The following is a 24,116-nucleotide window of genomic DNA, read 5'->3' as shown; positions in this document are numbered from 1 at the left end:
GCGATGCAGCCAGTCAGAATGCTCTCCATGGTCCACTTGTAGAAGTTCTCGAGTGTTTTTGTTGACAAACCATGTAATAAATAAATCTAATTCTGAATCTGAACAATCTAATATTTTTCTGGTGAATTATTAATGGATTTCTTAAATATAAAAAGTGTATTCATTCACTGAATTCGAGTCCCTCAGTAACCATGATAAAGTTTGATCTCTGGTGTATGGATTGTTCATCCAGTACTCTGAAGGACTCATGGAGTGACTTATCCATTGTATCCAAACTCTTGAATTCCTGATGATGAAATCTTCCCAGATGATCTCTTGGTTCTGTAAATAAGCAACAGGGCCAGTTATATTTTTTACTGGAGGACAGATTGTAGTTTGCTTTCAGCTGTGGGTCGGTGTGTTAAATGTTCCCATTTCAGTAAGTTGGAACACAGAAACCTGAACAATGCTGAAGAATTACTGAACTCTTAGAGGCCCAGTCCTATGGACGAGACCTTGAAAAAAAACCCCTAAGTGATCAAAAATGAGCTGGGGAGTTTTTCCTCAGACTTTGAGTAACCCTTACCTGTCCACTCATGCCACTGAAATGATTTATCCACTTTTTAAAATGTATTGTTGCTGGTGTGACCCCACAGTGCACAGACTTGCCACAGCATTGTCTTGTCTTTTCACTTCCAAATTGTTTGTTGTCCCAATTGTCCCTGTTCCTTCAGATTCGCTGGTCCAAACACCTGGATTGTCCTACCTAACACCAATGTGGGAATCCCTTTCATAGAAAAACTTCAGAGTTTCAAAGTTGCATGCACTTGGAGTAATTCTCCATCACCTGTTGATGGGCAATTAAGCAAAGTTACTTATAACCATCTATAAATAAAATGGAGAATATGGGAGATGATCTCATATTGTCGCATTTATTTTACTCATTAATACAAAGTTGATTCAATGTAACTTACTGCATGGAAAGAAATATTTACAAATCCAAAATTATTATTTTATAATAAACAATAAAAATGTTTATAGTACTTCTGCTTTAAACATATTGTAGGTTTTGCTAAGATCTCTAAATGCTTATAAACTAGAGCATGACCTATAAATGGAATTTTAGGACAGAAGTTTGTTCAAAGGAAGCTGAGCAGAAGATTGAATGGTGAAGAAAAGGCTATGAAATGGGAGCGTGTGAGTGTTACGACATAGTGTATCATAACCAGATAGTCTTAAAAGCATTTAAAACGTTCTACTGATGGCTTGTAAAGGACAAAGAACGGGATAGAAAAGTAGGAGGGGGAATGAAGAAAAAGGCACAAGCTTGCAGACCACAGAGCAAGCAGAGTATTACTTTCACATTTCTTTAATTTATGCTATAATATGAGGGCTTACAAGAAATAAAGGTTGTCATTAGTATGATCTCATTGATTAGCATTGTAGCACCTCGGTGAAAATTCATATTTATTTATTTATTTATTGAGATACGGCATAATAGGCCCTTCTGGCCCTTCGTGTGCAAACCATAAATTGCACCAAATCTACGGTACATCTTACCCAAGTGACTGCCTTTACACAGATGTGCATTATTAGAACACTTATTTCATTACGTTCTACTTTTGATTGTATGCAGAGAGAGTGAAGAGTGAAAACTGAGAAATGCCAATTTTCCTGAAAGTGTCGACTGCTTTGTAGCAACAAGGTTCCCTGCTTACTTCCTGCTATCTACTTTATTGTAGGGTCATTTAGCACTTAGAAAAGGGCCCCTCAGCTCACTAAGTCTGCCTTGAGCTCCAAGCACCCACTTGCACTCATCCTGTTTGAGCTCCACTCAAATTCCATCACTCACCTACACAGTAGAGGCAATTTACAGGGGCTAATTAATCTAGCAGCTCTCAGTGGAAGGATACACATTACTGGAATCATGTGACAGTTCTCTTCAAGGTACTTCACTAGGTATCACAAATATCATGGAGCCATAGAGTAATAGAGCACTCAAACTGGCCCTTCATCCCATCTAGTCTGTGCTGACCTGATCTTCTGCCTCATCCCATTTACTTGCATCTGAACCATAGTCCTCCGAACCTACTTCATCCGTCTACCTTTCCAAAGTTTCTTAAATGTTACAATTGAACCAAGTCTTCCACTTCTTCTAACTGCACTTGCCACACTCTCACCACCCTCTGAGTGAAAAAGTTTCCCCCAGGTTCTCCTTAAACATTTCACCTTTCATTTCATCCTAAACTTATGACCGTTAGTTCTAGTCTGGAGAGGCAAAAACCTGCATGTATTCATTCTATCTATATCACTCATAATTTTGTACTGTTAATAAGATCTCAAAGAAGAAAGACTAGTGTTATTTGTCACATGTAAGTTGAAACATAAGGTGAAATGCATCATTTGCATCAAATCAAATCTGTGAGGATTGTGCAGAGCAGTTCCCAACTGTTGCCACACTCCTGGCTCCAACATAGCATGCCCACCACTTTCTAACCCTAACCAGATGGCTTTGCATTCCTGAGGAAATACATGCGGTCGTGGGGTCAAACTCCTTACAGACAGTGGGAGGAATCTTACAGCCAGTGCTTTAAAGCTATTGCACTAACTATTACACTGCCATGCTCCTCTCATTCTCCAGTTTTCAACCTATTCAATCTTTCCCTGTGATCTCCTCAGGTCCAGTACTGCTGAAGGGCTTCGGCCCAAAACGTTGACTACACTCTTTTCCATAGATGCTGCCTGGCCTGCTGAGTTCCTTTAGCATTTTGTGTTTGTTGCTGGGAGCAGAATTAGGTTAGTCGGTCCATTGACTCTGCTCTGCCATTCAGTCATAGCTGATTTATTGTGCCTCTCAACCCTATTCTCCTGCCTTCTCTCTGTAACCTTTGAAATCCTTACTAATTAGAACCTATCAACCTCCGCTTTAAATATACCCTGTGGCTTGGCCTCCACAACATCTTTGTCAATGAATTCCACAGTTTCACCACCCTTCAGCTAAATAAATTCCTGCTCCTCTCTGTTCTAAAGCAATGTCCTTGTATTCTGAGGCTTTGTCATCTATCTGATCCTAAACTCTCCTACTTTTGAAAACATCCTGTCTAGGTCCACTTTATCTAGCCCATTCAGTATTCAGTAGGTTTTAATGAGATCCCCCCAACCTCCATTATTCACCATTCCTTATATATGCACAAAGTCAGCAAGTGTTTCCTATATTAACCCTTTCATTCCCAGGATCATTCTTGTAAACCTCGTCTGGATACTCTCCAATGCCAGTACATCCTTTCTTAGAGACGGGGCCCAAAACTGCACTCAATAATCTAAATGTGGTCTGACTAATGCCTTATAAAGTCTCAGCATTACATCCTTACTTTTATATTCTAGTCCTCTCAAATGAATGCTTTGAGTGAATGTTTAAGTTCCTCTTAAATATTTCACCTTTCACCCTTAACCCATGACCTCTAGTTCTTGTATCTTTGAACTACAGTGGAAAAAGCCTACTTGCATTCTCTATGCCCCTTACAATTTTGTATCCCAGATCTCCCTCTATCAAATCTCCCCTCATCCCTCTAGGCTATAAAGTTCTAACCTATTCAACCTTTCCCTTCAACTCAGGTCATCAAGTCCCGGCAACATCCTTGTAAATTTTCTCTGCACTCTTTCAATCTTATTGTCATCTTTCCTATAGATAGGTGATCAAAATTGCACCCCCTACTCCAAATTAGGCCTCAACAACATCTTATACAACTTCAAATAGCATGTCAACTCCTGTAGTCAATACTTTGATTTATGAAGGCCATTGTGCCAAAGCTTTCTTTATGACCTAATCTACATGTGACTGCACTTTCAAGGAATTATGGATCTGTGTTGCCAGCTCCCTCTGTTCTACCGAGTTAATGCAAATATCTAATCAGCCAATCATGTGGCAGCAACTCCATGTATAAAAGCATGCTTACATGGTCAAGAGGTTCATTTGTTGTTCAGATCTAACATCAGAATGGGGAAGAAATGTGATCTAAGGGACTTTAACCGTGCAATGATTGTCGGTGCAGTCAAGGTGGTTTGAGTATCTGAGAAACTTGATTTCTTAGGAAGCACATGTATAACAGTTTCTAGAATTTACAGAGAATGGTGCGACAAACAAAAAAAACCATCCAATCAGCAGCAGTTCTGTGGGCAAAAAGGCCTTGTTAATAAGAGAAGTCAGAGGAGAATGGCCAGATTGGTTCAAGCTGACAGGAGGGCAACAGTAAGTCAAATAACCCCGTGTCACAACAGTCGTGGGCAGAAGAGCATCACTGAATGTACAACACATTGAATCTTGAAGTGGTTATGCTACAGCGGCAGCAGACCATAGTAGGTTCCACTCCTGAACCTTACAAAGCAGCCACTGAGTGTTATTGCGGTATCTGCAGAGCAATTTAATGAAGTTTTAGCAGATACATTGAGGTAAGTTAGTTTTCAGTTTCCATACTGTATATCGGATGTGATGAGTATTAAACCCTGTAAAACAAAAGAGAGGAATTATCAAATCAGAGTTGGTTTCATATTTTTAATCCAAATTATTACAGTTTGAATAGAAATTTTCTTACAAATTTCACCTCATTTTTTCAAGAGTGTAGGTTGGCAAACTGGTCTCTGCGGATATTTTCTGCTGCAGCTGCATTAAGACCATAACAAACCAACTTCTAAACTTCTGGAAGTTCTTCACCTCCACTGAAGCAACTTTCTTCCTACAGTCTCAGTGTAGAGGGATATTCAGTGACAAATATGTTGCAGATAGAGTCATAGAACATTACAGCACAGAAACAGGCCCTTCAGCCCATCTAATCTGAGCCAAACCATTAATCCACCTAGTCCCATCGGCCTGCACCCAGAACATAGCCCTCCATATCCCTCTCATCTATGTACCCATCCAAATTTCTCTTAAGTTTTGAAATTGACTCCACATCCACACTTGCATGAACATCTCATTCCACACTCTCACCACCCTTTGAGTGAAGAAGTTCCCCCTCAAGTCCTGCCGAAGGGATTTGGCCTGAAATGTCAAGTGTACTTTATTCCGTAGATGCGACCTGGCCTGCTGAGATCCTCCAGCATTTTGTGTGTGTTGCTCGGATTTCCAGCATCTGCAGATTTTCTCGTTTCCCTTAAACATTTCACTTTTCACCCTGAACCCATGATCTCTAGTTGCAGTCTCACCCAACCTCAGTAGAAAGAGCACTTACCTTATCTATACCCTTCATAATTTTGTACACCATACCTCTGTCAAATATCCCCTCACTCTGCTACGTTCTGAAGAATACAGTCCACACCTATTTGACTTCTCTCTATAATTCAGGTCCTCAAGTACTGGCAACATCCTTGTAAATTTTCTCCGCATTCTTTCAATTGTACTTACACCTTCCCTGTAGGTAAGTGATTAATACTAGACACATGTACTCCAAAGTAGACCTCACCAACATCTTACACAATTTCAACATAACATCCAACTCCTGTACTGTACATTGATTTATGAAGGCCAATGTGCTAAGAGCTTTCTTTACAACCCTCTCTATCTGTGATGTCACTTTCAATGAATTATGTATCTATATTCCTCAGTAACCCTACCACTCACTGTGTTAGATTTATCCCAGTTGATCTTCACAAAATGCAATACCTCGCACTTGTCTGCATTAAATTCCATCTTCCATTTTTCATCCAAGTTTTCCAGCTGGTCCAGATCCCACTGTAAGTATTGGTAGTTTTCCTCACTGTCCACTACACCACCACCCCCAATCACTACATTATCATCCATATCATTGATATAGATGACAGACATCAATGGACCTAGCACCGAGACTCTTAATCAAGTCTTGGCCTGAAATGTCAACTATTCATTCCTGTCTGACTGCTGAGTACCTTCAGCATTTACTTTGGATTTTCAGCATCTGCAGACAGATACACTTGTATTTCTGTGAATAATGCATCTAAAGCTCACAGCTAGGATGATGAAAATCCAACCTGTATTGAGGAGGTCCCAGAGAGAATCGACCAAGGTATATGTGTGTGGGTGCAATAGATCCCACGGATTTCACACTTTTCATTGACAAACAGGTTCATTAACAAGACTAGAACATGTAGAATTAAGGCAAACATGGCACACAAATAGCCACCTGGCTAAAAGACAGAAAGCAGAGTGAATGGGTAATTGATAGTTGTGTCACTGGCAAAAAGTTGCGAGCAGTTGTCATAAGGACACAGGCGTTTGCAATTTATTGCAACTATTTCCCTTTTAGAACCATAAAATCTGTATTTAACTTTGCAGTGGCGTTGAACAAATTATGATAAACAAAGGGAAAAACCTCATGTGTGAGGTGCTATATTTTGGTAAGAAAAATCAAGAGATTGTATACTGTTGGAGTGGTGAGGGTCTAGGGTAGATGCAGGAACAAATTGTTATATAAGAATGAAATTGAAAGATGTTATTCTGAATCTATATTGAACCTCTGTTACACTACAGTTCTAGTCACATTTAAGACCATAAGACCATAGGAGAATTAGGCTATTTGGCCCATCCATTCAGTCATGGATGATTTATTATCTCTCTCCTGCTTTCTCCCTGTAACCTTTGATGCCCTGACTTGGCCTTCATGGCCCTCTGTGGCAATAAATTCCACTGATTCACCCCTCTCTGGCTAAAGAAATTCCTTCTCATCTCTGTTCTAAAGGGATATTGTTGTATTATAAAATAGAGGCACTGGGAAAAGTGGAAAGAAGGTTTGCAAGGGTGTTACCAGAAATGCAAGTTTACACCAATAATGAACTTAAGAAGAGACAAAACCAAGGGGAGTGATCTCTCTAAAAGAAGCAGTGGGAGAAACATCTGCTAAGGGATTTATAACAGCATAAAGAGCAAAAATGAATCTGAGTAAATGTTAGCTGCATCAGTTGAAACTTCCCGATCTCCTAATGATCCTGGAACTGATCACTAGTATGATTGAACATAGGGATAATCATTCTTATACATATTTTGCATCCACAAAATAAGTGTATGAATGGGCTCCATTTCCAGGCAACAAAATTAATTCTTCTTACATATTAATAATATTATGGCATGAAACTGGTTCCTAATGAATTATTAGGTATATTTAATAGAGTCACTACCACCTTTGGCAGACTTTTAGGATGCACAGATGTAATCGATTCAGATAGTGAGGTTCTTTAATTCCTGAATTTTCACTTCACTTGCTGTCATCTCATTTTTTAGTTTCACTTACAACATTGCATCAGCCTAAACCGTAGCACTGGTAAATAGTGAAGCAAAATAATTAGTTAATATTTTGCCATTTTCTATCACTGCCTCAGATCTTATCCTTTTTGTTCCTCTATAGCCTGTCCTAATCCTGCCTCTCCTTTTTATTTTATGAGGCCACAGAGAATTTCAATCTCTCTTCTTTGACTGCATGCTTAGTCCCCTGCTCTGCTCACTTTACACTTATGACTGTGTAGCTAAGACTGCTCCAATGCCATATTTAAATTTGCTGGTAAGATCATTGTCAATGCGACAGTCAAAAGTGGTGCTGAATCAGCATATAGGAGGGAGATTGGAATCCGGCTGAATGGTGCCTAAACAACAACCTTTCTCTCAATGTCAGCAAGACTAAGGAACTAATTATTGACTTCAGGAGGAGGAAATAGGAGGTCCATCAGCCAGTACTTATCAGGGGATCAAAGGTGGAGAGAGTCAGCAACTTTAAATGCCTGGGTGTTATCATTCAGAGGACCTAAGTGCATGCAAGTGCAATTACAAAGAAAACATGGCAGTATATCTACTTCTTTAGAAGTTTGCAAAGATTCATCATGACATCTAGTACTTTGACAAACTGTGGTGGAGTGTATACTGACTGGATGCATCACAGCTGGATATGGAAACACCAATACCCTTGAATGGAAAATTCTACAAAAAGTTGCGGATACAGCCCAGTCCATCATGGGTAAACTCCTCTCCCCAGTGAGCACATCTACACAAAGTGCTGTTGCAGGCAAGCAGCATCCATTATCAGGGACAACCACCATCCAGGTCATAAAAAACACAAAATGCTGGCAGAACTCAGCAGGTCAGACAGCATCTATGGGAGGAGGTAGTGACGATGTTTCGGGCTGAACCCAAAACGTTGTCACTACCTCCTCCCATAGATGTTGTCTGGCTTGCTGAGTTCTGCCAGCAATTTGTGTTTTTTATTTATTTCCAGCATCTGCAGATTCACTCGTGTTACCATCCAGGTCATGCTCTGTTCTTGCTGTTGCCATCAGGAAGAAGGTACAGGAGCCTGAAGACTCACATTACAAGGTCCAGGAACAGTTACTACCCCTCAACCATCAGGCCCTTGGACCCATTGAGATATCTTCCTTCAACTTGACTTGCTCCATCACTGAACTGTTCCCACAACCTATGGACCCATTTTCAAGGATGCTTCATCTCATGTTCTCAATATTTACTGCAGATTTATTATTATTGCTACTTTTACTCTTTTGTATTTGCACAATTTGTTGTCTTTTGCACATTGTTTGTCCGCTCTATTCGGTGAGGTTCCATTGTAGTTCTTGGATTTACAGAGTATGTCCACAAGAAATCAAATCTCAGGGATGTATATGGTGGCATATATGTATTTTGATAATAAATTTGTGACTTGAACTTTGAATTTTGAATTTCACAGGTCATTGTTGACTTCCCAATTTTTCTTGGGACTTTGCTATTCAGGATTTTCCACCATGTTCTTCCCTACACCCGATATGCTTACTGAGCATAATATTTCATAGGCTCAGCTTCCCCATTTGCTCTCATCCATTAAAAGTGCTCTTTTAGCAAAATATCTGTCTCCAGGGCTCTTCTGTAATCTACTTTAAATGTTACCACCATTATACTGGTAGAATCCATCATTAAGGACAACCACCACCTGAGCCATATCCTATACGAACATAACACTTCGGAGCAGAATTAGGTTATGTGGCCCATTGAGTCTGCTCTACCATTCAAACATGGCAGATTTATTAATCTTCTCCTGCCTTCTCTGTGCAATCTTTGATGCCCTTACTAATCAAAAACCTATCAACCTCAGCTTTAAATATACCCAAAGAATTGGCCCCCACAGCCATCAGACATGAATTCCACAATTCACCACTCTCTGGCTAAGTTAATTGCTCATCATCGCTGTTCTGAAGGGCTGTCCTTGTATTCTGAAGCTGTGCCCCCTGGACTCCCCAACTATCGGAAACATCCTCTGCATATCCACTCCATCTAGGCTTTTCAATACTTGGTAAGTTTCATTGAGATCTCCACTTCATTCTTCTAAACTTCAGTGAGTACAGGCCCAGAGCCATCAAGTGCTCCTCATATGCTAACCTGTTCATTTCTGGGATCATTCTTTGTAAACCTCCTCTGGACCTTCTCCAATTCCAGCCTATCCTGTGTTGGATGTGAAGCTCAAAATTGCTCACAATACTTCAAATGTGATCTGACCAATGCCTTATAAAGCCTCAGCATTACATCCTTGCTTTTATACTGCCATCCTCTTGAAGTGAATGCTAACACTGTATTTGTGTTCCTCACCACCAACTCAACCTGCAAGTTAACCATTAGGGAACCCTGCACAAAGACTCCCAAGTCCCATTGCAGCTGATTTCTGAATTCACTCTTGGTTTATAGAATAGTCTACACCCTTACTCCTTCCACCAAAGTGCATGACCATACACTTCCCAACACTGTATTCTTTCTGGGAATTTTTTGCCTATTCTCCTAATCTGTCCAAGTCCTTCTGCAGACTCAGTGTTTTCTTCATACTATCTTTCCCTCCACTTATTTTTGTATTGTCTGCAAACTTGGCCAGAAAACTATCAATTCCATCATCCTGATCATTGCTGTATAACTCAAAAAGAAGCAGATCAATACCGACCCTTGCAGAACATCACTAGTGACTAATCGTCTTCTTATTACTACCATCAATGAGGAGTTACAGGAGCCTGAAGACACACGCTCAATATTTTAGAAACAGCTTCTTTCCCTCAGCTCTTAGATTTCTGAACTATCCATGCACATTACCTCATTATGCCCCTTTTATACTATTTATTATTTCTGTAACATGTAGTATTTTTTATGTGTCACACTGTGCTGCTGGTACAACACATACGGTATGATGGTGATAATAAACCTGATTTGCTTCTATTATGTTAGGACATTATTCCCTGGAACATAGAGGTGATATCAAAGAGGTGTATAAGATCCTGAGGGGCACAGAAGGTTGATAGTACACAGTCCCTTTTCCCAGGCTGGGGGTGCAAAAAAACAGAAGGTCATAGGTTTAAGATGAGAGGAGAGAAATTTAAAAGGGATGCCAAAAGCAGCTTCTTCACACAAAGGGTTTGCATATTTGGAATGAGCTGCCAGAAATCGTGGTTGAGGTGGAACCATTAACAACATTTAAAAGCCATCTAGTTCAGTGCATGAGTAGAAGAGGTTTAGAAGGCTGCGTACCAAACACAGGTAGATGGGACTAGCTCTCTGGGCAACACATTGAGATTGTTCAAGTTGTGTCGAAGTGCCTGTTTCCATGCTCTTTGACTCCAATCAACATTGTCGCAACACACTCCATTTTGCTTTCCCAGTTCCTTGAATCCACTGTCCTCCAACCTTTTACTCTGGTTTCTGTCAAGCTTATCATTTAAAATGTCATTCTCTCTCACACTACTATGTGTAAAATAAATAACCTGGATTTCAGTGTGATGTGGGGTGCACGTTCTGGATTACAAACTTGTCATTAATTTGAGTAACTGAGAGTTGAGAACAACTCGAATCTTTTTCCTTAGGTCACCATAATCTCAACGCGAACCCTTACCTGCTCAATTGCAAGGACTGGATTAATCAATGATACCTCCTCTGTTTTTGGTATGGGGAACCCTTTCTTCAGTTTTGCTTTAAAAACATATAGAAAAAATTTCAAATTAGTCATAAGATGAAATACTATTTTATGTAGCCAGATCCTGGTACATATGCTTTACGGAAAATTTACCCATTAGTTTCTGGGGGGGAAAAGTTTGTTAGTAGCAACATAGATACAATTAAATATATCTGAAGTAAACAATGTTAAGGTGCATGGCATCTCTCTGGTTCCTATTTCGCTCTTTAAATGTTGTAGTAGATTTATATTCGACAATGTTATATTGTTGCAAGAATGACTTGAAAGTACAAGCTGACAGCAGGAAATACAGAATAACTTTACCAAATGAAATACTCCAAGTATGAAATGCATACTACTTGTATGCTCCAAGTAGTGGTGAGACTGATGCACAGAAAGCCAACTCTATGAGACTCGTACTCTACTGGTGGCCACTTTATTATGTACACATGTACACCTGCTCGTTATTGCAAATATCTAGTCAGCCACTTATGAGACCGTAACTCATGAAATTATGCAGACATGATCAAAAGGTTCAGTTGTTGTTCAGGCCAGACATCAGAATATGGAAGAAACACGATCTAAGTGACTTTGACCATGGAATGGTTGCTGGTGCTGGACAGGATGGTTTGAGTATCTCAGAAACATTTGATCTCCTTGGACGTTCATGCACAACAGTCTCTAGAGAAGAGTGTAACAAACAAAAAAAAAACCCAGTGAGTGGCATTTCACTGGGTGAAAACACCTTGTTAGTGAGGGAGATCAGAGGAGAATGGCCAGAGTGATTCAAACTCACAGGAAGGTGACAGACACTTAAACAACAAATTACAAGTGTAGTGTGCAGCAGAGCACATCTGAACACACAACACATCGAACCTTGAAGTGGTTGGGCTACAGACCACACACATACACTACTCAGTGGCTACTTTATTAGGTGCAAGAGGTATCTAATAAAGAGGTCATGAGTGTATGTTATTAACTGCATTGTTCAGAAAGGAGTAGATGGTGCATGAACCAGTTAGGAAAACCTGGATCACTCTGAAGTTGTTGATAATATTGCTGCATTGTCAAGAGTGAGTTGGGTCAGAATCTATTGTCAGCCTCTACTAATCTGCTGAAACCAGTACCAGCAACAACACCAACAACAAAAGCAACTCCACATGGACCATCACATTACTAGCACAGAGCACACCAGGTCATTGCAGAGAGGGATTAAAGCTTCAAGTTGACAGGAGATTCCTCACCATCAGAGTCATGATTGATGACTCAAGTTGCAAGGTAAGGGAAGGGAAGAGTTTAAGTTTTAATTTAGTTGAAACTTCAGGAAAATAAGCTAAATTTTTCCTGAGAAAATGGGGATCTGTATTGTTATAAACACAGGTAAACTATCAGTCAGTGGGGCAACATATTCTGTGTTGAAAACAACCATACAATTCTTGACAGGACTTTGCCTGTAGTCTGACAGTAAACATAACATGGCCACAGATTTAAGACTTAAAGTGTAATTAAGAACTAGAGCCCTGTAAAGAAAAGAATATAAGTCCAGGAAATTGCATAATGCATGAGAATACAGTAATCCATCACCTATCTTGTCATTTCTTCAGATACATAAAGTGTAAAAGAGAGGTGAAAGTGGATATCAGACCACTGCAAAATGATGCTGGAGGGAAAGTAATGGGCGACAAAGAAATAGAGGATGAACTGAATAAGTATTTTGCATCAGTCTTCACTGTGGAAGACACTAGCAGTGTGCCGGCAGTTCCTGCTGTCAGGGATCATGAAGTCTGTGAAGTTACAATTACTAGGGAAAAGGTTCTTGGGAAACTGAAGGGTCTGAAGGTAGATAAGTCACCTGGACCAGATGGTGTACACCCCAGGATTCTGAAAGAGGAGGCTGAAGAGATTGTGGAGGCATTAGAAATGATGACTCTGATTTTACACCAAATAAATTGGATGCTGGATTTAAGGACTGGACAGCTAAAAGAATAACAGTTCTTTACAACATAATGAAAGAAGGAACACTGTTCAGTTTTGAAATGCTTAAAGAGAAACACTTATTAGAAAAATAAGATTTTTATCGGTATTTACAGATGCGACAATATGTTAATAAGACGCTTAAAAATGTAACCAAGACAAATACGTGCTTGATGGAGCTCTTTAGAAAAGCATATAATTCAGATAATGGTAGTAGAATCATTTCAAGCATGTATAAGGGGTTGTCAAATCTTAAAACACATTCGACTTCATACATTAAAACAAAATGGGAGAAGGAAGGAGGGATAATTATATCTGAGGAAGAATGGACAACAATATGGAGATATCAATGGAAGTGTACCAATTCACAGAAATGGAGGGAGTTTGGATGGAAAAACTTGATAAGATATTTTATTACACCCTCTCAGAAATCCCATTATGATAGTAACCTCCCTGTTTGCTGGAGAAATTGTGGAAATCAAAATGCAAATCATTATCATATTTTTTGGGATTGCCCTGTTATCAAAAACTATTGGAGGGGAATACACAATGCCCTACAAGACATCTTTAAATGTGAAATACCCTTGGAGAGTAAGACCATATATTTTGGATATATACCTCAAGAATGGTTGAAAAGAGATAAATATTTAATGAATATACTGTTGGTGGCTGGTAAAAAGACTCTTGCTAGGAAATGGTTATCACAGGAGAGCCCAACTTTAAATACATAGATGGAAATTACAATGGATATTTACAAAATGGAGAAGATAACAGCATCTGTTAATTATAAGCTGGAACAATTTGATTCATACTGGGAAAAATGGTTTAACTACATAATGCCTCATAGGCCTGATTTCATTCTCACAAATCAATGAATCTGTTGTAAAAAAAAAAGATCACTCCCTACTTGTACATAGTTCTTTCCTTTTGCTTGTTTTTTCTTTCCACTCTTTTCTATAAGTGTATACCCCAGATAAATACTTTGTGGAGAGTTGTGATATATATGATTATATGATATATATGTACAATGTCTGAAATACATCTTACGGAAATGTTTGTTTGATGAACTTCAATAAAAAAATAAATTACAAAAAAAAAATCTTCCAAGAATCACTAAATTCGAGAATGGTTCTGGAGGAATGGATCGGGATAATCTCCTCTTCAAGAAAGGAGACAGGTAGAAAGAAAGGAGATTATAGGCCATTTAGTCTGACTTCAATGTTTGGGAGGGTGTTGGATTTGATTATTAAGGATGTGGTTTCAGAGTACTTGCACATGATAAAATAGGTCATAATCAGCATGGTTTGCCTGATAAATTTGATGGAATTCTTTGAAGAAATAACAAGCAGGATAGACAAAAGAGATGTTGTGTACTTGGATTTTCAGAAGGCCTTTGCCAAGGTGCCAAACACAAAGCTGCTTAACAAGTTAAAAGCCCATGGAATTACAGGAAATATTCTGGCATGGATAAAGCAGTGACTGATTGACAGGAAGCAAAGAGTGGGAATAAAGGAAACCTTTTCTAGTTGGCTGTCGGTGACTAGCAGTGCTCTACAGGGGACTGTGTTGAGCCGATTCTTTTTACATTATATGTCAATAATTTGGATGACAGAATTGATGGCTTTGTTGCAATGTTTGCAGACAATATGAAGCTAAGTGGAGGGGCAGGTAGTTTTGAAGAAGTATAGAGGCTACAGAATGACTTAGAAGATTAGGAAAATGGGCATAAATTGGCAGATGAATACAGTGTCGGGAAGCATATGGTGATACAGTATGGTGGAAGAAATGAATGGGTTGACAATTTTCTAAGCAGAGAGAAAATACAGAAAACTGAGGCTCAAAGGAACTTGGGAGTCCTTGTCTAGGATTCACTGAAGGTTAATTTGCAGGTTGAGTTTGTGGTGAGGAAAGCAAATGCGAAGTTAGCATTCATTTCAAGAGGACTACAGAATAAAAGCAAGAATGTAATATTGAGACCTTATATAGCACTGGCGAGGCATCAGTTGAAGTATTGTGAGCATTTGTGAGCCCCTTATCTTAGAAAGGATGTGCTGAAACTGGAGAGGGTTCAAAGGAGCTTCACAAAAAATTATTCCAGGATTGAATGGCGTCATATGAAGAATGTTTGATATTCACTGGAATTCAGAAGAATGAGGGGTGATCTCATTGAAACCTATGAAGTGGTGAAAGGCCTTGATAGAGCGGATGTCTCCTATGGTGGGAGAGTCTAAGATCAGAGGATACACCTCAGAACAGAGGGGTGTACTTTTAGAACGGAGATGAGGAGGATTTTCTTTAGCCAGCGAGTGGTGAATCTGTGGAATTCGCAGCCACCGGCAGCTGTGGAGGCCAAGTCTGTATGTACATTTATATACATAAATAAATGCACAGGATTGCAAGAAGCAGCAGAGGGTAGTAGACTCAGGCAGATCCATCACAGCCAGACCCCTCTCCACCATCAAGGTTTACTTAAGGCAGAGGTTGATATATTTTTGATTGATCAGGGCATGAAGGGATACGGGGAGAAGGCAGGAGACTGGGGCCGAGAGGAAAATTGGATCAGGCATGATGAAATGGCGGAGTAGACTTGATGGGCCAAATAGCCTAATTCTCAGAATCAGAAAAAGAATCAGGCTTATGATCACTGGCATGTGACATGAAATTTGTTAACTTAGCAGCAGCAGCTCAATGCAATACATAATATAGAAAAAAAACAAAATAAAATAATAATAATAAAAAATAATAAAAGTAAATAAATTACAGTATACGTATATTGAATAGATTAAAAATAGCACAAAAACAGAAATACTATATATTTAAAAAAGTGAGGTAGTGTCCAAGGGTTTAATGTCCATTTAGGAATCAGATGGCAGAGGGGAAGAAGCTGTTCCTGAATCACTGAGTGTGTGCCTTCAGGCTTCTGTATCTCCTACCTGATGGTAACAGTGAGAAAAGGGCTTGCCCTGGGTGCTGGAGGTCCTTAATAATGGACACTGCCTTTCTGAGGCACTACTCCCTGAAGATGTTCTGGGTACTTTGTAGGTTAGTACCCAAGATGGAGCTGACTAAATTTACAACCTTCTGCAGTCCATGAACCCATGAACATTACCTCGTTAATCTTTCCATCACACTGTTTATTTATTTTATAACTTATAGTAACTTTATGCCTTTCCACTGTACTGCTGTCACAAGCCCACACGTTTCAGAATATAAGTGACAATGATAATAAACCTAAATGTGATTCTGATGACACTGTGCTGTTTGAACTGATACCCTTCTCAAGGATTGGACCTCCCTGGCACGGAACATCTCAGGTTTCAGGACAGCAGTTGTCCCCCTGCCACCACAGGAAACTGCAGAATCCTTACCAGTGATGATAGTCTGCTATGGAATGTTCTCAGGTTGGCCAAAAGCCTAGCTTGTTAATCAGACTGACTAATGGGACAGAATCTTGTCACATAATCAAAATGTGCACACTACAAAGTTCCAGTCATACAATATACAGTGAAGCCAATTATCAGGATTTCATGAGTGAAAGTACTCCATTGCAACCAGCTAATGCTGGGGCCATCACAACGGTACAAATAAATTCTTAAGAGGACGGTTAGCATCTCTCATACCATTTATCCTCGGAATCACAACCTTCTGTAAGCCCAGCTTCAGAGCTGCTTCAAACGCCTGTGTCTGGGAGCAAATTATAATGAAAATATGTTTAACAATTTTTGATTGTTAAGTTTTATATTTTCTATACATCTTGACTGAGCAACTTCTAAACATCTAGTAAATAAATAATAAAGTCACATGGGTTACTCACAACAGTGAAGGTACCTTTTAATATATTCAACATTTACATACTAGGGAGCAAAGCTAACAGCAATTAACTCCATTACTTTTTAAATGACCATGAACACTTACTGGAATGACTCCCACTTTAGTTTCTTCCAGCACTAGGTCCACACTGAGTTAAAAATTAGAAAGACCATTTTAAGAACTTAGTTTTAAATGGATAAGCCAAAAAGAGCACAAACTGTTACAGCAAAAGAACTCCTTTAGAAAATTATAATGTTACCCCAATAGTCTGCAGAAAAGAATGGTTATGCCTTAGTTTAAGTCAACAATATTCTGGGATATGACTGCGTTGTTTCTCTCATAGGGAGTAATATATTAATAGCCTCTGACAGTTAAAATGGCAGCAGCCTAGAGACAAACGTTCTGATTCCCTACAATTCTTGAAGGGATAGGGGAGTTAGTTATGTAGATTAAGAGACTTGCCCATTCTTTAACTGGACTGTGCAGTGGGATTGGGAAGGGGATATGGGCACAGTGCAGGCTTTGTTGTTTTCTATAGCTTCAAAGCCCAAAACAACATGTGTTAACAGAGCAGTTAGGGTAACCCTGTGCATCAGCAAACTGTGCACCCAGAGGAGCGTGAGGCTTTCAGAGCAACAGGCACAAGATGCTGGTGGAAATCAGCAGGTCAGGCAGCATCCATGGAGAGGAATGAACAGTCAATGTTTTCAGCCGAGACCCTTCATTGGAAAGAATCCAGGATAAGAAGGTGGGGGAGTACAAGCTGGCAGGTGTTAGGCAAAACCAGGTGAAGGTAGCTGTGTGGGGTGAGAGGAGATTAAGTGAGAAACAGGGAGGTGATAGGTGGAAGAGGTAAAGAGCTGAATAAGGAATTTGATGGGAGAAGAGAGTAGAGCAGAGCATCTTGGAATTCCAAGATGGCACTGGTGACACACAACGGCATTTTGTGGATTGCATACAAAACTTCCAGATATCCCTCTTCTGATCTATTATCGCTACAACCCACAGCCTGTATTTTCCCTTTAAGTAATGTACTTTTAGACTGGTTTAACAAACTAACAATTTTATGATCTTAAAACTCTTAAGAATGTAGTATGGCCCCTTTAAGCAGATGAGGACACATCACCACAGCTGGAGGAGAGGACTCCAAGCCAGACTGAAACATTAGGGTATGAAATTTTCTCTAGGCAGTATCATGTTAGCAAATGTATATTCTTGGAGAACAAGACTGAGGAACTATGGGCAAGATTGCTGTATCAGAGGGAAATGAGGGATTACTGTGTTCTGTGTTTCAACATGACAGGTATAAGACCTAAGGGCTTCTTGATATACCATAAGAGCATAAGATATAGGAGCAGAATTAGGCCAGTTGGCCCATCGAGTCTGCTCTGCCATTTCAGCATGACTGATCCATTTCTCTCTCAGCCCCAGTCTCATGCTTTCTCCCCATATCCCTTCATGCCCCGACTAATCAAGAATTTATCAACCTCTGCCTTAAATATACCCAGTGGCTTGGCTTCCACAGCAGCATGTGGTGATGAATTCCACAGATTCACCACGAACTGGCTAAAGAAATTCCATCTCATTTCTGTTATAAATGGACGACCCTCTATTCTGTGGCTGTGTCCTCTGGTCTTTGTCTCCCCCAACATAGGAAACATCTTCTCCACATCCACTCTATCAAGGCCTTTTAATATTCGACAGTTTCCAGTGAGTTCTCCTGTCATTCTTTATAGGGCCAGAGCCATCAAACATTCTTCATATGACAAACCTTTCAATCCCGGAATCATTCTTGTGAACCTCCTTTAAACCATCTCCAATATTGGCACATCCTTTCTTAGATAAGGGGCTCATAATACTCCAAGTGAGACCTCACCAGAGTCTTATAAAGGCACAACGTTACATCCTTGATTTTATATTCTAGTCATCTCAAAATGAATGCCAACATTGCATTTGTCTTCCTCACCAATGACTCAACCTTCAAAGAACCCTGCACAAGGACCCCCAAGTCCCTTTCCACATCAGATTTCTCTCCATTTAGGAAATAGTTTACACTTTTATTTCTTCTACCAAAGTGCATGACCATATACTTCCCGACACTGTATTCCATCTGCCACTTCTTTGCATATTCTCCTAATCTAAGTCCTTCTGCCTTCTCAAAACTACCTTCCCCTCCACCTATTTTAGTATCATCCACAAACTTGGCCACAAAGCCATCAATTCCATCATTCAAATCATTGACATATAGTGTAAAAAGAAGCATTCCCAATACAGAACCCTGTGGAACACACTAGTCACCAGCAGTCAACTAGAAAATATTCCCTTTATTCCGACTCTTTGCCTCCTGCCAAACAGCCAATGCTCTATCTATGCTAGTATATTTTCTGCAATACCATACAGTCTTAACTTATTAAGCCATCTCATGCTTGTTTTCTTGTTAAATGCCTTCTGAAAATCGAAGCCCACAGCATCCACTGGTTCTCCTTTGGCTTTTTGGCTTGATACATCTTCAAAGAATGCCAACAGATTTGTCAGGTAAGATTTTCCCTGAAGGAAACCGTACTGACTTTGGCCTTCTTTATCATGTGCCTCCAGGTACTCTGAAACAACATCCTTAACATCTTCCCAACCACTGAGGTCAGACTAATGGGCCTATAATTTTACTTCTTGAAGAGTGGAGTGACATCTGCAATTTTCCAGTCCTCAGCAACCATTCCAAAATCAATTGACTCTTGAAAGATCATTACTAAATGCCTCTAGAGTCTCTTCAGCCACCTCTTTCAGAATTCTGGAGAGTAGACCATCTAGTCCAGGTGATTTATTTACCTTCAGCCCTTTCAGTTTCCCAGGCACCTTTTCCTTAGTAATGGCAACTTCACACATTTCTTGCGTACTGCTAGTGTCTTCCACAGTCCAGACTGATGCAAAATACTTATTCAGTTCATCTGCCATTTCTTTGTCCCCTATTACTATCTCCCCAGCATCATTTTCCAATGGTCCAATAACTATTCTCACCTCTCTTTTACACTTTATATATCTGAAGAAACTTTTTGCATCTCTTTAATATTATTGGCTAGCTTACCTTCGTATTTCATCTTTTCCTTACTTGTGACCTTTTTATTTGCCTACTGTTGGTTTTTAAAAGCTTCCCAATCCTCTAACCCCACTAATTTTTACTCTATTATATGCCCTCTTTTTGCCTTTTATGTTGGCTTTGACTTCTCTTGCTAGCCATAGTTATGTCACCCTTCCTTTAGAATACTTCTTTTTCTTTGCTTTGTATCTATCCTGTGCTTTCCCAAATTGCTCCTAGAAATTCCAGCCATTGCTGCTCTGGTATCATCCCTGCTAGTGTTCCCTTCCAATCAAATTTGGTCAGTGCCTCTCTCATGCCTCTGTAATTCCCTTAACTCCACTGTAATACTGATAAATCTGACCTTAGCTACTCCTTCTCAAATTGCAGGGTGAATTCTTTCATATTATGATCACTAATGCCTAAGGGTTCCCTTACCATAAGCTCTCTAATCAATTCTGGTTCATTGCACAACACCCAACCCAGAACAGCTGATTCCCTAGTGGGCTCAACCATGTGCTGCTCTAAAAAGCCATCTCATGGGTATTCTACAAATTCTTCCTCTTGGGATCCAGCACCAACCTGATTTTCTCAATCTACCTGCATATCGAAATCCCCCATGACTATTGTAAAATTGCCTTTTTAATATGCATTTTCTATTTCCCATTGTAATTTGTAGAGCACATCTTTACTGCTCTTCAGGGTCTTTTTACCCTTGCAGTTCCTTAGTGCTACCTATGATTCTACACCTTCCAATTTTATCTCACCTACTTCTAATATTTTGATTTCATTTTTTACCTACAGAGCTACCCCACCCCTTTGAATTACCTGCCTATCCTTTCAATACAATGTGTATCCTTGGCCAACACAGATGCCTTGTGCAGGAAGGCACAGAGTCGACTGTACTTCCTTAGAAGGTTGGCGTCATTCAATGTCTGTAGTGAGATGCTGAAGATGTTCTATAGGTCAGTTGTGGAGAGCGCCTTCTTCTTTGTGGTGGCGTGTTGGGGAGGAAGCATTAAGAAGAGGGACGCCTCACGTCTTAATAAGCTGGTAAGGAAGGCGGGCTCTGTTGTGGGCAAAGTACTGGAGAGTTTAACATCGGTAGCTGAGCGAAGGGCGCTGAGTAGGCTACGGTCAATTATGGATAACTCTGAACATCCTCTACATAGCACCATCCAGAGACAGAGAAGCAGTTTCAGCGACAGGTTACTATCGATGCAATGCTCCTCAGACAGGATGAAGAGGTCAATACTCCCCAATGCCATTAGGCTTTACAATTCTACCGCCAGGACTTAAGAACTTTTTAAAAGCTATTATTAATGCTTTTTGAGATAGTGATTTAGATGCATATCATATTTTTTTACTGAGTTAAGTATTGTATGTAATTAGTTTTGCTACAACAAGTGTATGGGACATTGGAAAAAAAGTTGAATTTCCCCATGGGGATGAATAAAGTATCTATCTATCTATTAAACTCCCAGCTATAATCTTCTTCCAGCCACGATTCAGTGATGCCCACAACGTCATACATACCAATCCGTAACTGTGTTACACGCTCATCTACCTTATTCTGTATACTGAGTGCATTCAAATTTATTCATCACCCTTGCATTCATCACCCCTTTTGCTTTTGTCCCCCTTTTACATTGCAACTCATCCCTTTCAGTGCAATTTTGCCCTATCATCAGCCTCTCCTTGCTAGCCGTCTCATGACACACTGCCCCTGTTTGTAAATGAACTACCCCCTCCTCAGTCCATCAGCAGATGGACTAGACTACTGGGTCAAAGAGGGAAAAGGGTGGGGATCTGTGTTGCATGTTTAACTTTTCATGGTGCTCTGATGTAGCAGCCTTGTTGGACTCTTGTTCCCCTGACCTGGAGCATCTAATGATTATGTGCCGACTGTTTACTTTCCAAGAGAGTTCTTCATAATCTTGACTGCAGTTTACATAATGCCAAAGCCAATGTTAAGCAGGCACCTGAGCTATTGAGTGTAGTGATAAGCAAAAGAGAAACAGCCTACCCTGAAGCCTTTCAAATCATCATCAGGAACTTCAATCAGGCCAATTATCATCAACATATCACTTGCAGTACCAGGGGTCCAACACACTCAGCCACTGCTGTACTACCATTAGGAATGCCTACTATTGTGCTTTGGGAAATCCTGACCATTTGGCTGAGTGGTGCCACAACAACTTCTCACTCAATGTCAGCAAGACCAAGGTGCTGGTTATTGACTACAGGAGGAAGAAACCGGAGATCCATGAGCCAGTCGTCATTGGGGGATCAGAGTGGGAGTGGGTCAGCAACTTTAAGGTCTTCTGCATTATCATTTCAGAGGATCCAGAAACATAGAAAGCCTACAGCACAGGCCCTTCAGCCCACAAAACTGTGCCAAACGTGCCCTTACCTTAGAAATTACCCAGGGTTACCCATAGCCCTCTATTTTTCTAAGCTCCATGTGCCTATCCAGGAGCCTCTTAAAACACCACCGTTAGCCTCCACCACCGCCACTGGCAGCCCATTCCACAATCCCACCACTCTCTGCATAAAAAACTTACCCCTGACATCTCCTCTGTGCCTACTTCCAAGCACCTTAAAACTGTGCCCTCATGTTAGCCATTTCAGTTCTGGGGAAAAGCCTCTGACTATCCAGAGAGCCTCTGCCTCTCATCATCTTGTACACCTCTATCAGGTTACCTCACATCCTCCATCACTCCAAGGAGAAAAGGCTGAGTTCATCAACCTATTCTCATAAAGCATACTCCCCAAACCAGGCAAAATCCTTGTAAATCTCCTCTGCACCCTTTCTATGTTTTCCACATCCTTCCTTCAGTGAGGCGACCAGAACTGAGCACAGTACCTCTCAGCTCTTAAACTCAGTCCCACGACTGATGAAGGCCAATGCATCATGCGCCTTCTTAACCACCAAGTCAACCAGCGCAGCAGCTTTGATTGTCCTATGGGCTTGGACCCCAAGATCCCTCTGATCCTCTACACTGCCAAGAGTCTTACCATTAATGCTATATTCTGCCATCATATTTGACCTACCAAAATGAACCACCTCACACTTAACTGGGTTGAACTCCATCTGTCACTTCTCAGCCCGGTTTGCATCCCTTCACTTCTTCATCCAGGTCATTTATAAAAATCACAAAGAGTAGGGGTCCCAGAACAAATCCCTGAGGCACACCACTGGTCACTGACCTCCATGCAGAATATGACCTATCTACAACCACTCTTTGCCTTCAGTGAGCAAGCCAGTTCTGGATCCACAAAGCAATGTCCCCTTGGATCCACAAATGCCTCCTTACTTTCTCAATGAGCCTTGCATGGGGTACCTTATCAAATGCATTGCTGAAATCCATAGACACTACATCTACTACTCTACCTTCATCAATGTGTTCAGTCACATCCTCAAAAAATTAAATTAGGCTCGTAAAGCATGACCTGCCCTTGACAAAGCTATACTGACTATCTCTAATCATATTATACCTCTCCAAATGTTCATAAATCCTACCTCTCAGGATCTTTTCTGTCATCTTACCAACCAATGAAGTAAGACTCACTGGTCTATAATTTCTTGAACTATCTCTACTCCCTTTCTTGAATAAGGGAACAACATCATCAACCCTTCAATCCTCCTGAACCTTTCCCGTCCACATTGATGATGCAAAGATCACCGCCAAAGTTACAGAAATCTTCTCCCTCGCCTCCCACAGTAGCCTCGGATATATCTCGTCCGGTTCCGGTGACCTATCCAACTTGATGCTTTCCAAAAGCTCCAGCACATCCTCTTCCTTAATATCTACATGCTCAAGCTTTTCAGTCCGCTGTAAGTCATCTCTACAATTGCCAAGATCCTTTATCCTAGTGAATACTGAAGCAAAGTACCCACTAAGTACCTCTGCAATCTCCTCCGGTTCCATACACACTTTTCTACTGTTACACTTGATTGGTCGTATTCTCTCAAATCTTATCCTCTTGTTCTTCACAACTTGTAGAATGCCTTGGGGTTTTCCTTAGTCCTGAATGCCATGCCAATATCCCCTGAACATTTGCTACATTTCTTCCATGCATTTCCCTGAGAACATCTGTTTCCAATTTATGCTTCCAAGTTGTTGCCTCATATTTCCCTTACTCCAATTAAATGCTTTCCTACCCTCTCCAATGCTATAGTAAAGGAGATGGAATTGTGATCACTATCTCCAAAATGCTCTCCCACTGAGAGATCTGATACCTGACCAGGTTAATTTCCCAATACCAGATCAAGTACAGCCTCTGTCCTGGGTCTAGCACGTAGGTGCTATTACAAATAAAGCAAGGCAGCGCGTCAACTTTCT

The 24,116-nt window shown here is 40.4% G+C and overlaps 1 protein-coding gene across 1 annotated transcript in view; it reads right to left on the bottom strand.

Annotated features, from left to right (window-relative positions):
* Positions 1-892: 892 nt before the first annotated feature.
* LOC140735967 (bactericidal permeability-increasing protein-like) overlaps positions 893-24,116 on the bottom strand; it is an 80,952-nt gene continuing 57,728 nt past the window's right edge. The window contains exons 14-17 of the mRNA XM_073061598.1: positions 16,803-16,845; positions 16,508-16,571; positions 10,854-10,930; positions 893-4,482 (exon numbers count right to left, since the gene is read on the bottom strand). Coding sequence (XP_072917699.1) covers positions 4,441-4,482; positions 10,854-10,930; positions 16,508-16,571; positions 16,803-16,845 — 226 coding nt within the window. The 3' untranslated portion in view covers positions 893-4,440. The remainder of the gene's footprint in view (positions 4,483-10,853; positions 10,931-16,507; positions 16,572-16,802; positions 16,846-24,116) is intronic.

Source organism: Hemitrygon akajei, chromosome 11, assembly GCF_048418815.1.
Source record: "Hemitrygon akajei chromosome 11, sHemAka1.3, whole genome shotgun sequence".
In the NCBI taxonomy this organism is placed as follows: domain Eukaryota; kingdom Metazoa; phylum Chordata; class Chondrichthyes; order Myliobatiformes; family Dasyatidae; genus Hemitrygon; species Hemitrygon akajei.
Note: the sequence above shows the minus strand (reverse complement) of the source record. Positions and strands in the feature narration are given on the sequence as shown.